This window comes from Cyprinodon tularosa, unplaced genomic scaffold (genome assembly GCF_016077235.1).
Source record: "Cyprinodon tularosa strain WSP-4 unplaced genomic scaffold, ASM1607723v1 ctg301, whole genome shotgun sequence".
NCBI classification, from domain to species: Eukaryota; Metazoa; Chordata; class Actinopteri; order Cyprinodontiformes; family Cyprinodontidae; genus Cyprinodon; species Cyprinodon tularosa.
Window position 1 is genome coordinate 880,142 of NW_024039010.1, and position 17,719 is coordinate 897,860.

Genomic DNA, 17,719 nt, shown 5'->3' on the forward strand with positions numbered 1-17,719 from the left:
AATGTGCCTCTTGCTCTTTGGCATTTCCAGCATAAGTCATCTTTGCTAATACCCATGTTATGCAGTCTTACTGGTGTAAGATAATACCTGTTCAAAATTTTATATTGAATAAATTTCCCTTTGGCCTCTCTTATATAACACCCGCTTTCAGAAACAATAGAGTCCCACATTCCATCTTCAAAAGTGCAACCCAGATCTCTTTCCCATACTATTTTAAGACTTTTACTTGTATTGTTTTTAACCCATGGACATATGTTATACCATTTTGATGCTTTACTAAGTAAAGGTGGAAGTTGTAAAAAACTCTCTATCGAATTTTTCTCCAAGTGAAATTTTGTGTTGTCCTTCAAACAGTCTCTAATTTGTAAGTATTTCCAAAAGTTGCTTTGTCTCTCTAACTTAAACTTTTCTTTCAGATCATTATATGACATAAATGTGTCTTCCACAAATAAATCACCAATTATCCATACACCTTTCTTTAACCAATGTGACCAATAAATTGACTGTTTACCGATTTTGATCTTAGGATTATGCCACAGGGACGCATATCTTTGGGTATATGGAGAGAGCGCAAGTTTTTTGTGGACCAATTGCGACACCATTTTTGAGAATTTTAATATAGGTTTTTCTATTTTATTCTGTTTATTATCTATCTTTTGAGTCAATACCTCGATAGGGGTGAACAGAGAGGAAAATTCCCGCTCTATTGAAACCCAGTCTAAATCTGATTTAGTTTCTGGCCAATGTTTGCACATCTTGGACATTTCAAATGAAATGCTATAATGTTCTATGTTTACTTTCTAACTTTAAATATAAATTATCATATTCCATTGGTAATGTGTGCTACCTACTTAAATCAAAGGAAAATTTGCTTTTTAGAAAGTAAAAAAAAAGTGTTATATTCAATTTTTCGTAGTGTATGCTTTCAGCACAGGGACCATAGCAGGAACCAGGACCAGTTGTACGGGAGCACTGGCCCCTATTGGCCCATGCAAGCCCTGCAACAGAAACGCTCTGATCTTGAGAGTGGATTAAAAAAATTATTTAAATGAATCAATTAAAAAACAAAAGATTTCATTGGTAGCCTAATTATATAATCTCTAATAAGTAACCTGACATCTAAAAAAAAATATTTCACACAGTGTGCTTTTATTTTAGCCCATTGCTTAGTCTGGAAGTAAAGTCCGCACCTGTTGCTGCGCCCTTCACGTAAAATTCTAAGTTATTATTTTTTATCTTAAAAGTACTTTGTTGGAGGACAGCTTCTAAAATCTGTGAGAACTTATTTTTTTAGAAAAATGTTTTTGCTTTTTTTCCCCATAAGCTTCCTCTTCGACTGTGCATAAAATTAAAATCTAAGTAATCACCCAGAAATCGCAAGTTCATCATCTTTAATGGTTCGAGTGCGGGATTTCCAATTTCCGAGGGACGCTTGAACTCATCACAAACATCCAGCTGACATCAGCGGTGAACTTTTCCTCAGGAGTTTCTACTGGAGCGACGCTGGCCGTGGGATGCTTGGGGATAATTTAGGAAGATAAATATGTGAATGGAGCGGCAGCTGTGGCGGAGGAACATTCCCTTTTTACACAATAAATAAAAGAAATGGCGAATTCTAGTGCTTTTAATGAGAGCGCTCCTTTGATTTCCGCAGAAGCTTTCCGAGCGGAGATGATGGAGAATCCGCTCCAGGTGAGTTCAACTTTCAGCAAAGTTCCTGGAATAGACCTGAGATGGATGCAGAATGAATGCTGTGGCGTTATAACTGATCAGGAATGAATACATGCATCTTATTACTGTCCGTTTGCTTTAAGACAAACCCTAATGTTGACCTAAGGCACAGCTTATTTTCTGTTAGGGCCTGTTTGGAGATCAGTTAACACACAGGCACGCAGGTTTATTCAGATCAATTATAAATAGAATTTAAAACCTACACAGGCAAAATATATATCATATACACCTCTAAAAATACATCATTGGTTCCCTGTTCCTAATTATAGGAACAGACAAATTAATTATTGTATAAATAAGAGAAAAAAAAAATAATATATATATATATATATATATATATATATATATATAAAGATAGATAGATATATTTGCCTTTTTATACCAACCATTCAGCAAAACAACAACTTTGCTCAACTATATACATTTATTGTATATAGATAGATAGATAGATAGATAGATAGATAGATAGATAGATAGATAGATAGATAGATAGATAGATAGATAGATTTGCGTTTTTATACCAACCATTCAGCAAAACAACAACTTTGCTCAACTATAAAAATACATTCTAGGTGTTTTTATATGTTAGTTATTAGAACTCCTTAGATCTCAATCAAGCATTCTAGTTTTGTAAATATAATGTCCAATCTTTATCATTTTTTTTCAATACAATGAAATTCTTCTTTGGATATTCATCCCACCTGAAAACAAGAAGTACAATTTTAGTAAAGATGTTTATTCCATCAACTATTTTATACATAAAAACTAATATTTCCTCTTGGAAGTTAGATTTTCTGATCAAGCTCTCTACAATGTTCAAATTCTTTCAATGAGTTTACATTAAACTAAGTTAACCTTAGTTAAAAATAATAGTTGACTTATAACATGTAAATAAAAGTAATTCATAATTAATGGGTTTAAATACACATTTAACAGGTGTATTAGACCAAATATTTAACTATCATTGATTTATCTCAATAATTTTCTAAAGATTTCATTGAAACTATTCTTTCTAATCATTAATATTAGTTGAACTCTGCTGTACACTTACTGAAGAGAAAAAAAGAGATTAAGCTAATGCTTTTTTTTCTTTATCTAAAATACAATCTTTGCCTTAGAAGCTTTTTGTGTAATGAACCATGTGGTGGACCAGGAAGCTGACTGTTCACAGATCTACTGTTTTTGGCTGCTGTTTCACTGTGTTTTCTAAAGTGATTGTGACTAAATACTGCGCTGGAGGCCTTTCTTTTTCATTCTCGTCAAATGCGTCCAGTTGACTCTCTCAATTTGTCTTTTAAATCAAATTTGAGGAATATGCAGACTCCTCTGTCTGTGCGAGGTTGTGTGTGTGTTTGCTTTTCCCAGCCTTTTGCCCTCTCGCCGTTTTTCACTGAGGCACATTCTCTAGATGCTCATTTTCTCCTGCAAAGTGTTTCTTTCTTTTATTGGCATGTTTCCTCTGGGTGACATTACCAGCGGGGGCCAGGGAGAGAAAAAGAAAGAGTGGCAGAGTAGGAATGAGAGAGGCGTGAGTAATGAGTAATGGCTCTTTGGGTGGGATGTTAGAGAATAGATCTACTGTACTAAGTCCTGAACAGCTGCCTAATGGTCCCAGCTACCCACCATCCCAGAGAACATCCCCAACAACCAGGGGACAATATCTGTCTGTCTCACTTGGTTTCATAACTTTCGTCATGGTTGCATTAATACCAGCTTTGAAGTTATGTTCATCTTTCAAAGTTCAAAAAGTTCATAATGTATTTCTGCAGAGCATACCCCAATACAACGACATTAATTAAGCAACACCTTTCGATTTTGTAAAATATATTCAGACACTTTGGCAACCATTTGCACATTTTTACCCTAAAAGCACAGAATCCATTTTGATGATCTAATTGCCCTAAATGTTATGAGCTGTAATACATTGAAGTTTCTAAGAATAACCAATGTTGTTTATGCTTCAGGCTAATGTCTTTCCTAGTTATTAGTTCAGTGTCTTGATTTTGATCAAAAGCCTTGCTTAGTAAACACCAAGTTGGGACTTAAATCTTTTAAGTGGCTGAAGAAAAATGATATTTTCAGTTTGCATTGGTTCTGTAAGGGTTTTACCCTCCAAGAGAAAATGTTTGTGCATGAAGTATCATGATAAACTACACTAGTGATAATAGTACAAAGTTAGTACAACAATAATGTGTTCTAATATTTGACACTTTGTATTCTATGTGCTTCTTCATGTCTTCAGCTCTTAGCTGAAATGAAACAGATCAGCCCATCCCAGAGACTGACAGTTGCCTATTGTCATGGGAAACAAAGGACCATGCTGTCTCAATTCTTCATGTCTGTCCATCCTGCTGTTGGTCAGTGTCTTAGAATTGAAAAAAAACAAACAGGTGCAGATGGTAGGAGACTAAATTGGATTTTCTCTGATCACACATACAGGCTAGGTGAACTTACATCCCTGCTGATATTTGTTGAAATGTCCCATTACAAGTTACACATTGAAATCACTGTTTTTGTAGTTATCCACTAGCCTCTGGTATCATTTTGGCAGAATATGTGCGGCTCTTCTTGAAGTCGTAGGGAAAGGGCTGTTCCAACCGCTGCTTTTCTGAAGTCTCCCGAATGGTGCATGACTTTACAGGAGTGAATGAAGTGAAAGTGATTGGTCGTTTATCAAGGGGGCGGAATTGTTGTGATGGAAGGTTTGCATGCTAATTTGATTGTGGCCGGTCTGTCGGAAGCATCTTGCTAACCAGTGCTAGTAGGTTCCCAATGGGAAATTCCATTAGGACCAAGTAGCACTAAATTGGTGACTTAGAAACGACACTGTCAAGGAACGCTACGGACAGAGGAAACATGCAAGAAGAGGAGAGTTTTGTGTCGGAGGTCGTTGATGAGTCTCCTCAGTCATATTTTTCTTGTTTAGAGGACCAAAGTGGGGACAAAGATGTTGTGGAAGAGGACGCCAGGGCGGCAGAAGCTTGGTTTGGTGTAGAAGGCTTCCAGCCGTACATGTTTGAGCCCTTGCCTCGCAACGCTGCCAGTTCTGTTAGCTCTACGCCTGCTGAAGACACAGACGTCCATCCCCGTGAACACTGGGACGGAACTCAATGGAAAAGGAAATTTCCCAAAACTGCAACATATGAATCAAGATGCTATGCAGGGGCGGATCTAGAAAAATATTTATGGGGTGGCGAGAGGGGGGCAGGAATTTTTGAGGGGTGGCAACATATGGCATTTGTTTACACTGAATTTAATCCCAGTTATCACAGTTTGGTGAGAATAGTATGTACAGTGTTTCATGTGAAACATTTCATATTAGAAATACATCGTACAATGAGATCTCACTTAATAGGAGATAGAAGAATGATAACACTACTTCTAGAGGGGCCTTATGACAGGAAAGGTATTAAGGTGAGACACAGGTGCTGAGTCGCAGATGTGTGAGACTGACTGTCAGAGGCAGCTTTGCAGCATTTGCACAAGAAGAAACTATAGAAAGAAAAAGTTCCCCATCAGAGATCTATGGACTGAGCTGTACTAAAGTGAGCATAACTACACAGTAGAAATAAATGGGTCAAGGCACCCGAACAAGGTACTGGACATCTATGTAATGTTTACTCTGAACACACATTTACCCCATTTGTTCCTCAGTAACTTCACAGACAGCAGTTAAGGCAACATGAAAGGGACATTTCATGCATGTAAATATGCTGTAGATAGAGCTGCATATGTAGGACCAACTCTGCCGTATTTAAAAATAAATACAGAAATAAATAAATAAATGCTCAATAAATGAATAAGCATACAATTAATTGCCACCAAAAATGCAATCAACAAATAAATGTAAGTAGAAATTATATTATAAGGGCAGGCAGAAATGTTAAAAGGGCAGGCAGAAAGAAATAGCGGCGAAGAAATAACTAGGGTAAAAAAATACAAAGGAAGAATAAAACAGACAAAAATATTATAACATGCACATATATAAATACTTAAAAATATAAGTAATTAAAAAATAAAGTTGAAGATAATAAATGACAAAAAATAAATAAGGTAAATGTTACAAAGGCAAATAAATAAAGAAGCTAATTAAAAGAGTTATATACATTTATGACTAGCTGTATAATTAAATTTCTACTTACATTTATTTGTTGTTTGCATTTTTGGGGGCAATTAATTGTATGCTTATTTATTTATTGAGCATTTATTTATTTCTGTATTTATTTTTAAATATGGCAGAGTTGGTCCTCCATACTGCTGTATCAACAAATCAACAAAAAGGCAGGTACTGTATGTTACATCAAAATCTCCACAAATCTGAAAAGAAGCAACATAAAAATACATTTTGCTTCCAGTCTGAAAAAGTACAAAAAATGTTGTGAGTAGATTCATACAGGTCACTTCTGGATGATTTCATACTAAATATACAAAAAAGAAACAACAACACTGCTTCATATTAAGCAGGATTTACACCAGTATCACATTTTAACTCTACTTTTAACACTTTTGATTTTATTAAAGGAAATATAACATTTTCTCAGGTGCCAAAACAAAATGTAACAGCTCTGTAAAGGCTCACCAGAGAGCATAGCATAAAGTTACCTTGACTATAACAGCTGAATGCAGTGATTTCCATGTTGCTCAGCAAAACGCTTCACAAATATATTTAGATCCAAGCCTTTGTGCTTTTTGATTTGAGTTCAACCAAACTTGATCGTCTCTTTTCTGTCATAGTTGACCGCAAATATGTCTTTATGAGCCTGAGTCGTCAGGCCTAACTAACATCATAGTTAGAGAAATAACGTTCTGCAACCTGATTTTTATCATCTGTAAATCAGCATTGCAGCTATGCTAGTAACAATGTGCTTTCATTATGATTTAATTTCTCAATAGATAGTTAATCAGTGTTTACCTGTTTCTTCCCGTGTCTCCTCTACCCATGACCCCTGGCTCCCTCGCTTTGCCCCACTCGGTTTTCAAAGCAAATCAGTCTCAGTCGCTCTAGCGTCATCTCATGCTGCATTCACTGCAGTCCGACATTAGAAATTAGCGGTCGAAATTCTCAAATTATCTATAATTCATAAGCCTCGCCACCCCTACCGCCAACTGGGGTGGCAAGGCTGTCATTTAGGGTGGCATTTGCCACCCTATGCCACCCCAGTAGATCCGCCTATGATGCTATGACCAAAAAAATGTGATTGACAGATGACTATTGATGTATGATTGGCCAAATTTAGGTGTTCAGGCTGACGTATAACTAACTGGCCTGCATAAGATAACGTATAAAAAAAATAAATAAATAAAAACACAAATTTTAAGAAATTTTCTAACTATTGGGACAATATGATCTGATAAAGAGTACATTTATATACATGTTTAAGCCAGAATGATTTAAAATTTAAATATGACTTCTCTACGACTTTAAGGACTGGTTATCCTCCTGCAGCAATGTGTCACAGTGAGCTTGTCGCTAGGGCTGGGCGATATAGAAAAAAAGCTTATCGATAAAAAAAAATGCATATTGATCGATATCGATAATTATTGAAAAGATTTGAAACCATATTTCATGTGCAGCTTTGCCTGGACTTTTTATGATATTGCTAAATGATTTAATTTTAGTAAAGAACACAAACACAGAATTTCAATTAAATATTTATTTAACCAACTTTTTTAACCATAACAATTGTTTTAAAAAAAAATAACTTAAGAGACCTGAGTTATGTTATTAAATACTGACAAAGAATAAACTAAAGTGACCAGAAAAGTGACCAAAATAAATATAACAAATAAATAAATAGAATACCCTATTTGGGTGGGAATAGTACACCACCAGCTTGTGGTAATTAAAATATTGTAGGACTAGGCTACCATGTAAACTCCACTCAACAAGAACAAAAACCCAAACAAAAATCAACTCACCCTTTAGCCTAGCATTTCTATGGGGTATTTTTTCTCTCCCCCATTCTTCTAGAGGTGCTGCTGGCACCTCGTTATGGTTCAGCTTAGTTTCCTGCTTTAACCTGAGTCATTACTTTGAAGTTGCTGGCCCCTCAGCATTTTTCTCTCAATTGTTAGAACTACGTGGTAAACTGCCCAGAACTGAATATATATATATATATATATATATATATATATATATATATATATATATATATATATATATATATATATATATATATATATATATATATATATATATATATATATATATATATATAAATATAAATATTTTCCCGAAATTCCCAAAGATTCTTCGGAGGAGAGCCACCCCGGGGCCTACACAGCTCGTACTCCTGCGAGTGTGAGCGGCTGAGATGATAAAAAAAAGTTGGTTGTGTTATCAGACTTGGTTTTCACTGGTTCCCTACACATTTACAGATGACTGTGGTTTGTTTTTTGTCCGACTTGCCATGACTGAAATACTGCCAAACTGGCGAACTACAAAAACCCTTCTTTGGAACTATTTCCTCCGCCTCTCCTTGCTGCGACATCTTCATGTGCTCTGTGTTGTGGTTTGAGAGGGCGGCGCTTGGTGACGGCGTGCCTGGGTCCGCGATTGCGATTGGTTGGGAGGAAGCAGTGACTAGCATAAACCTACATGCTAGGCTACAATGAGAAGGAAGGAAAACTGCGTTTCTTTATCAAACTTTTATCGACTCTCTTTTTTTTCTATTGCGCCACACGTCTATCGATCGATATATATCGTTATTGAATTATCGCCCAGCCCTACTTGTCGCAGATATTTCTGATTTATGCCAATATTGAAGCGTGGTCAGCGCTATGTTATTCCACCATTAGACAGCAGTCGGAAAGAATAATTCAGCATTGAACACTGAGAACCAGGGAGCTCACATACAGAGGTAGTGGTGGAATTTAACCAAAAGAGTTAATCAAGTTAATCACTGTGTCAGCACCTGCCAACTGAGAGGCAAACAGAAAAGTGTACGCTGCTGGTTGAAAGTTTGACCTGCAACATCTCTGCCTCTCTTGCACGTGTACTATAGGTGGGAAACGGTGCAGAGTGCATCTAAGCTTTGTTTCTTTCTGTTTTTGTAAAGCTAGAGGCCAAACTGGTCTGATGAAGTCATGGTAGTACAGGAATAGAAGTAGAGTGTCATGAGAAATGCAAGAACAGACTGAAACGCACGTGCAAACTCCATGCAGCTCACAGCATGCATTCAGCATATGCAGACCTTCTAAAACCACCTACAAATCCAAATTACAAGATTTAGACAGGTATTTAAACACATTTCCAAATAAATTTACACCTAATTCTTGGTCATAGAAGTAACTGAAGTTAATATAGTCAATATAACACCTTAGAAACGGAACAGTTAACACACAAAAATAGAAAGTTAATAAGATATTCAATCCTAGATGACTGAATGAAAGGTTCTCATCAGAACCATTGTTCTGGCCTCATCAGCTGATCTTTGATATAGAATCTATATTATAGATAATACTGGCTGCAATTAATTGAACAGGATAAATGAACAAATATTCAGTTTGATTTTGAGGTAAAAAGAACACAAGGTTATTAGGTCATATCTCCATGTTTATACCGACATTTAAACATTGAGCTAGTCCTTACAGGGCTTACAGGGCTTAAATGTATACTATGCAACCGGTGTGGATTTTCCAGCAAGGCTCCCCCCAGAGGGCGAAAGTAAAAGTGCACTGTCGTAAATATGCACAGCTGTTCTCCTGGTTTCTCCGTCAAGCCAGGCGCGGTTGTTTTGAGCTTAGCAGACAGGCGAACGCAACGAATGACTAACACAGTGAAAGTATGAACATGCACACAGAGAGAGAGAAACCATTCCAATGTTACTTACAATCGCATCAGCAGAAACGCAAGGTCCGCGTCAGCCTTGCAGCCCTCTTTTTCTATTAGCTCTCGCCATTCGGAAAAAGCTTGCCCGATGTTCACCCGTGTACGACTCCTCTCTCTCTCCGGAGCCCTTTTCCTCTTTCTTGCCTGCTCTGACATGGACTTTCGCTGTTTTCACGCTGGTTCCGCCATGATAGCTGCACAAAGATCACCACTCTGCTAGCAACGAGCATGCTTTTAACTGGGGGCATGTAGCAGTTCTCGCCGTAAAGCAAGACCGACTCTCGCGAGACTTCTGAGCATGTGGGTGCGGGTCGGTGCTCCTGCAATTGCGGTATTTCCCCCACAGACCACCAGGGTGGCTAAGAATACCTTTGTTCAACCTGAAATGACTCATTTAATCATCCAAAACGTTATGGAACACATTAATTAACTGAAAAATGTTGCATAGTGTGCCTTTAAGGCTGATTTATAGAAGAAACCAGGTGGTCTGCGTGTGTTTCGCAGTGAATGCAAATGTGCCCCCCCCTTCCGCAGACACTCTGCTACTCCTCTCCAAAATTGTAGGTGACCACACTTAGTGCTGCAGACAGGAGGCCTCTGATTGATCAAATCTACGTCCGCTCTACACTATGTGTATTTCCTGTTTGGTCCATTACTGGCTTCTTTAGTTATGTGGAAAACGACTCATGAAGATGGACCAGCTAGAAGAGCGAGGTGCGTGAGAACGCTGGGAACCTTTTTCCACCTGGATCCCCGTTCTTTTTCACCCTTGTGTCTCTCCGTTGTTGCACAAACTTGCCCCACTTCCTCACCACCTCGGCCGTATCTAGAAACCTCAGCTAGTTGCTGATTGTCCCTCTTGTGTTGTGGCATGGCATAACATAGTGCAGACCACGCTTCAATATTGGGTATAAATCAAAAATATCTGCGACAAGCTCACTGCGCCACAGATCTTTTACTGGACACCAAAATGAAACCTTTTACCAATTAAATGTTAGCCAATCTATATTTATGAACTGTATTTGTATTAAATTGATTTTTTTACAGTGCAAAACTTCATAATGACTGGCATCCTCAGCTTGGGCTACTAGAGATGCATTAAAGAAGAAATTAATGTACATGTTTGATTTTTCAGGCTGGATATTCAAATAAGCTTTATGAAAGTGGAGGTAAGAGTTTAATTAAAGTGGCTGGATGGCACAAACCCAGCTTTTAAGCACAAACTTTCATTGAGGCATTCCAAAAGCTTAATGTTGGCATCATTTACCTATTGAAAAAATGTTTAGGTATGGGAATATTATCCAGCAGGAACACACAGTTGTGTCCAAGTTTGTAGTTGGTCTGAAGGTAAAGTTAAAGAGGTTATTTTCAGTCTTTCAGTGGGGATGAGTTTATACTATATATCCGAGCCTGTATAAGATTAAATCAATAATGAATTCATGTTTTTACGTTAGGAATGTAAGTTATTAATTAAATAGAAAAAGATGAATAAATCATGTGAAAAACGTCTTAGTAAAACAATCATTAAAAGAAAGGGTAAGTCAAACTGATATGCTGTCAGACATTTAATCACTTTGTTTTAATGAAGTGGATGCTAACTGTGACATAGCTCTCTGTGTTTAGTCTAATCCAACATATAGTGGGTGAGACTATGTGCTGTTAGCAATGATTTTGAACAGGTTGATTTGTTTATAGCAATGTTTAAAGTGCATTAACTGTACCCTGGATTGGTTCATGTTTCTTCTCTAGCATGCCTTTGCTTTGGCATTACTTCTTTTTTAAATACTAGTGAGGCTCAGCTTAAAGGAAAAGGTGATTTGATGAATATAGAATATAGCCATTTTTGCCCAAATATAGTAACACCTCACTCTACGAAATATATTCTGCAGTGACGTCATGGTGCGGTAAGCCTAGCGCCGTTCTCCACGCTTTACAAGCAAAATCAAGTGGAACTACTAGACACATCTGCAATCAACAACAATTATTGAAGATTTCCAGAGGACTTCACCATTGAAATTCACCAGAGCTATAGTGAAACTGACAATGCCCACGTGCATCGCAGTTGGATGTTGGAAAACATCGGGTTAAAGTGAAAAATTTTTTTTGTTATTTCACCTTTCCGATTCCTGATCCATGGGGTCGTCGTTGGATCGCCAACTTGAAAAGGGAGGATTTGGCATCGAACTTCTGGCCAGAGGAAAAAACACATAATTTGTAGCCAACATTTGGAAGAAGAATGTTTTCAAGATGACTTGGATAATAGCGCATTGTGACAAACACCAGATACAGCACTGGGACTTGATCAACAGCTGATACCGCACCGTGACGTCACAAACCAGTAGGTGGCAGTAGTGTTCTTTGACAAACATGGATGCCTCCAGTAAAGCACATTCAAATGAAAGTTACTCTGAATTAAAACACTTATCGTTTATTGAACAGTATGTAATAATTTCATATTTAAAGTACTTTCAGAAGTTTGTATTCTAAATATGACCGGACTTTTCCTTTAACAATGAACAGAGGCGCACTCTACTCCATGCAAAACTGAAATAAGTTATTTTTTAATTGAATGTTATCAAATAATCAAATGCAGCTAATTTTAACAATTAACCTTAAGTTATTTGTTTACATTCCCTTTTTCTTTTACTTTTCACTGATTTTGTTTTGTAGATGACACTGCATGAAAAGTGGGATTTTCGTCAATATACGGCACTGTAGATTGTCGTGGAACTTCAGGTTAGCAGCAGTATACGGCAATTTGCAGGCTTCGACGAAAACTCCCGTAAATTGTCAGAAATTGACGTGGAATTTCTTAGGCAGTGTTCCCCCCATGCCTCCCCCCCATGGAATTCTAGGGGAGGCTTTAACATGTAAATGAACATGCTGTGAGCTATACAAATGCAAACCAGGGTTGCAGGGGGGGTTTTACCCCCCCCTGCAACCCTGGGTAAGAAAATCTCTGATACAAAGAGATCAGGTATAGCCTCTTACATTTTAGCTTGAATTGATTTATTTAATTAAAGTATAGAGACCAAAACAGATCTTTAGCTGACAGAGCAATACATTTAGAGCAGTAATTATTTTTTTTTTAAATTTGCATTTAAGATAAAAAATAAAATGTTGTCTGTCAATATGCTCAATTCACAATTACTTAAGTGGAAAAGTTTCAAGAAATGAGTCTGAGATGATTCACTTTATAACATGGCGCATTATCCTGTTGGAAGTAGCCATCAGAAGATTGGTACACTGTGGTCATAAGGACATAGGTCAGCATGCTAAATTGGTTTTAAGTGGCCCAAAGTGTGGCAATAAATATCCCCCAAATAGATGGTAGAAATAGATCAGGCTCAGTATAGCCTAATTATAGACTCTTACATTTTAGCTTGAATTGATTTATTTAATTAAAGTACGCTAGATTACTGTGTATGCAAATGTTATGTAAAAAAAATACACAAAATAATTTACTTCAAAAATTAGTTTTAATCAGAATCAGTTGGCTGTAATGGTTAATTTTTTTTTTTAGATTTCCACTTTTTTTTTTTTTTGTTATTGAATATATAAGAAAACAATAACAATCTCAAATAACAAGTCAATAACAAATATTTCAATACAAGAAGAAATATCACAACTCCTGCTTTTGAAAAATAAAATTAAATGCACAGGCTGGAACAAAGTATAAAATAAAATAAAATAAATAAAAATAAATAAAATAATAATAGTAGTTAAAGTAAATTAATCAGTGGGGACTACCAACTGAAATTCTTCAATTAACTCAAACAATTTAATTGCATTTAAATTCTGCATCTTTCTCAGACATCTTTTGAAAAGGGAAAGTTCATTTTTGAGAGCAGAGATTGAGAGGGAGCATTTTGCATAGCGACATTTATGGATATAATACTTTGTTACAATTATTAGAATATTGATTAAAAATTCCAAATTTTTTTTTCTTTAATGGATAAACCGAATTGAATGTTTTGCCAGGAAATAAAATCTAAATTTATTGTTTTAGTTTTTGGGAATATATACAAACTATGCTCTAATTTCTAGATACCGATCTGTTTTTACTATAATTTAATTTGACAAACCGGGTCTTCTCTACATTCTTTTTTCTGTTTGGTGCGATTGCAATAGCGGGTCTTGATCTGGACGGACCGGAGGGGAGCAAAAAATAGCTCAGCTCCGTATTTTGACGGTGAAGGACGGAGAAGACGTACGTGGGCGGTGACGAGCGGAGGATGTGGAACAGCTCTCATTGATTTACATGACAGACAAGTAATGCAGATAGTAGGATGGACATTTTATTAGAAATAAATCATACACTGTTCAGAATACGAAACATGGGGCTGATAGTTACATTTGTGTGGGTTCCAGCACATATTGGGGTGGAAGGAAACGAGAGGGCAGATAAAATGGCAACAAGGGCAATTAAACATTCTATTAGTTTTATAGTTAAAATAAGTAAATCAGAAGGAAAGAGTATTATTAAAGAGAAACTTATGGAAATTTGGCAAAAAAGGTGGGATGAAGATAAAACAGGAAGATGGTTTTATAAAATTCAGAAGATGGTAGGAGAAAGAAGAAATGGAAGAAGAAATAGAAAGGATGAAAGAGTGATAACAAGGTTAAGATTTGGTCATACAGGACTTAATCATACACTTTTTAAAATACAAAAACATAAAACGGGCAAATGTGATTTCTGTGATAAATATGAAACCATAGAACATGTTATATTAGAATGTCATAAATATGAAAAAGAGAGAAGATATATGAGAAGAGAGTTTGAAGACATTAAGGAGAAGGTTAATTTATTAGATATACTGAGGAAAAATTTAGGGAGTAAACACATACAAATAATTATTCGATTTCTAAAGAAAACGAAATTATTCCATAGAATTTAATTATAGTAAGTGTGTTTGTGAGTGAAGGAATGATGTACAAAGCTGTGCACAAATATGTTTATATTTTTAAGTGTGAATGTGTGAATGTATGTTTAGAAGAAGTTAGGGTAGAATGTATCAGGATCAATATTTAAACCATCACGAACCACACTCCATACCAGTAAGTGGCGGTAATGCTACTAACAGTTTGTTGCCAACCGCCATAAAACTCGACAAGAAGAAGAAGACAGACAAGTACTCCGTACGTGAGCGGGGCGGAGCGCTGACAGAGTATGTGGAATCTGGGGGTAAAGGAGGACAAATACACGTCCGGCTGGGTGCAGCGCCGGACGCCGGACAGTGCAATGAAAATCCGGACTGTCCGCCCTAAAGCCGGACATCTGGCCACCCTATCTGCAGTCGAGCAACTTTGCGGGATATACGAACTCGAGGAAGACAAGACAGGTGCACAACGCCACGCTAGCGGTAAATATATGTTCGATTACTGGTAGCTATGCTAAAAGCAGCCTAGCTTAGCTAGGCAAGCTAAAGACAGCCTAGCCTAGCTAGGTAAGCTAAAAGCAGCCTAGCCTAAAGCTTTACTAAAGTGTATTTTTTGTGATTCACAGGAAGCATTATGCCGTCTTAACAACTCGGAGACTAATTGCAGGCGCTATGAACCGGCAGGGGTAAGGTTTAAAGAATATGCTTTCATTCAGCGGTAAAAGGACATGGATACGGATGGATACCGACCATAGCTGTACTTTTTTTTTTTTCACAGACTACAGTCGCCTCACAATGAGGCGGTGACCTCCTATTTGCTCGGATTTGCACGATGTTGATAAAGACGACATTGTGTGTAAGTGACTTGTTTTAATGTTTTCTCCTTCCTTGTTACTGTGACTTGCGTTTGATTTTTTTTATTTTTTTATTCATACCACTCTCATTTAATTGTTTTCCAGCTGCCTGTAAGACGTATTATGAGACGGTATGCAGGAGCTTCAGATACACGCTGCTAGCCAGCACGCTGCGTGCGGAGGCTGCCAGGCTATCTGCTCGGAGTCGGGCCAGACGAAAGAGGGTAAGACTTTATTTGGTGACTATTTTTCAGGTGCATTGATAGATGTGTTGTGTCCATATGCAGTGCGCTGATTCATGTTTTTTTTTTTTCAGCTGCTGAAGGCGAGGCAGAGTGTGCTGGCAGATGAGGAAGTGGAACTCTGTAAGTCCGCCACCGTCGACCTCATGTCCGACGAAGAAGATGGCGTCGTCGGCGGTGTCTCTGGATGGATTGTACGGTCGTCGCCATTTCGTAGGCCGGATCTCACTGAACTCAGTGTTAAGCTGCAGTCCCGGGTAGAAGCGATGTCGAAGTACAAGGCCACGCACAGTAGGCGTCTGCACATCGGACCTGCCTCGGAGGGAATGCTGCCAGTTACCTCCAACCCCGAGGAAGCAAACGGACCGTTCACGGAGTTGTAATTTTTAGATACGCATGTGTTTGGATACGCGATGTATATAGTTGTGTGTGTTTTAATAAAGCTCTTTCTTTGCATAAACAGCTTCCTGGCAAATGTTCATTTCCTGTATAAATTCATTCATGTCCTTGATGGTAGCATAATAATTGTGTAGTAGTGTAGGATAACATAAATACACATCATATTAATGAATAAATATATGAATGAATAAATATATGAATATATATATATATGAATGAATAAATATATATATATATATATGAATAAATATATATATGTAAATATATATATATATGCCAACCAATCACGAGCGACTTCACTTGTTTAAAAAGAAGTGGTTCCGTCCAATACTCAGTAAGAAAATTAAAGCCTGGCGTGGCCACGTGTGGTTTTGCTGCCAATCACGAGCGATTTCATTTGTTTGAGAATAGTGGTTTCAGCCAATACTGAGAAGGTTATTCAAGCCAGACCTGGCCAGCCGCGCGGGTTTGCTGCATTCATATGCTAATTAGGGCCATTAGTACAGCTGATCGCTCTCCACCTACGTCACTGTCCGTTTCCGACAATTTGTGGCACGACAAACGCGGACAAGCACGGGTTGCAAATTGTCGGAAACTGACGAAAATCAGGCAGATCTGCGGGAGTTTACGGGGGTTTACGGGGACGAAAATCTCACTTTTCATGCAGTGTGAACATTGTTTCCTGGAAAAAAAAAAAACTGTCTTAATCCAGTATTACTGTCAATGGGTGCTAATCTATTAACAATGATGAGAAAAAATTGCCCTTGAAACGTTCAAATTGCTCCTGCTGTGAAACAAAACACCTTCAACATATGAAGCTCTACACTTTTACGTGTGTAAAGTCTGTAATGTTTGCCAAGTAATAGAGCCTCCCTGCTTTGTTTGCTCTCCCTGTGACAGTAAAAAAAACCCTCTCTCTCTTTCGCCGTGCTTCCTTTCTCTTTCACACTTTCCTCACGTGAACGCGTCTTCCCCTGGTAGGGTGGGGATGGGGGGGTATTCAAATCTACCAACAACAAATAAACAGCAGAGAGGATAATTCACAGTAATTAGTTTGATTCCACTCCCTGGCACACTTGATATGATGGGAATGAATCTGGCAGAAGGTGAAACGAATCCCTGCTCACACTTTAAATTGCTTTCCTCAGCGTGAAGTCTGTGAAATGAACTATCCTCAGGCAGTTCTTCCACTACTCTAACATTCAACACTTCTCACTCACACTCATACTTTCAAAGGTCTCCCTCCGGTGTCTCTTGGTATTAACCAGCAGCCTCTTCAGACCCCTTATACTGCCTCCTGGAAAGACTGACAAGGTTATTGATGTTGATTCAGTGGACGGCATGCATGTGGTCTGATGGATGAAGCCGTTCATCTCCTACCCTGATCCCTCTGTCTGACTGCTAAACATTGAAATAAACTGCCGCACACCTCCCCCACATACTGTTTACCTTGACTTGGCATCAGTCCCTCAGGAATCTTATCAGCGCTCTGCCCATCTGCTCCACACCTCCTCCTTTAAAAATGTCTGTTTCCCTCTCACACACTGCAATCATCAGGCTTCTATAGAAAAACAAACAGAGGTCTAAATCCTGCTGTGCTCTGGTGATGGATGATCCCAGCTCAGGTATGTTCCAGGTCAGTGGACTCATCATCAGACTTGGTGCCAAGGTGAAGGCAGTAAGCACTGAGCAGGTTTTAGAGACGATAGAAGCAGAGCGGAACGATAAGACTGCCAATTTCTAATCATAAATCCACTCGGCTTAAATTATTTTTTAAGGCAA

At 37.8% G+C, this 17,719-nt stretch overlaps 1 protein-coding gene across 1 annotated transcript in view; it reads left to right on the forward strand.

Annotated features, from left to right (window-relative positions):
* The first annotated feature begins 1,440 nt into the window (after positions 1 to 1,440).
* The window catches only part of LOC119787795 (NIPA-like protein 2), a 66,932-nt gene continuing 50,653 nt past the window's right edge, over positions 1,441 to 17,719 (forward strand). Inside the window, exon 1 of the mRNA XM_038291837.1 lies at positions 1,441 to 1,692. Within this exon, the coding sequence (XP_038147765.1) occupies positions 1,606 to 1,692 (87 nt within the window). The 5' untranslated portion in view covers positions 1,441 to 1,605. The remainder of the gene's footprint in view (positions 1,693 to 17,719) is intronic.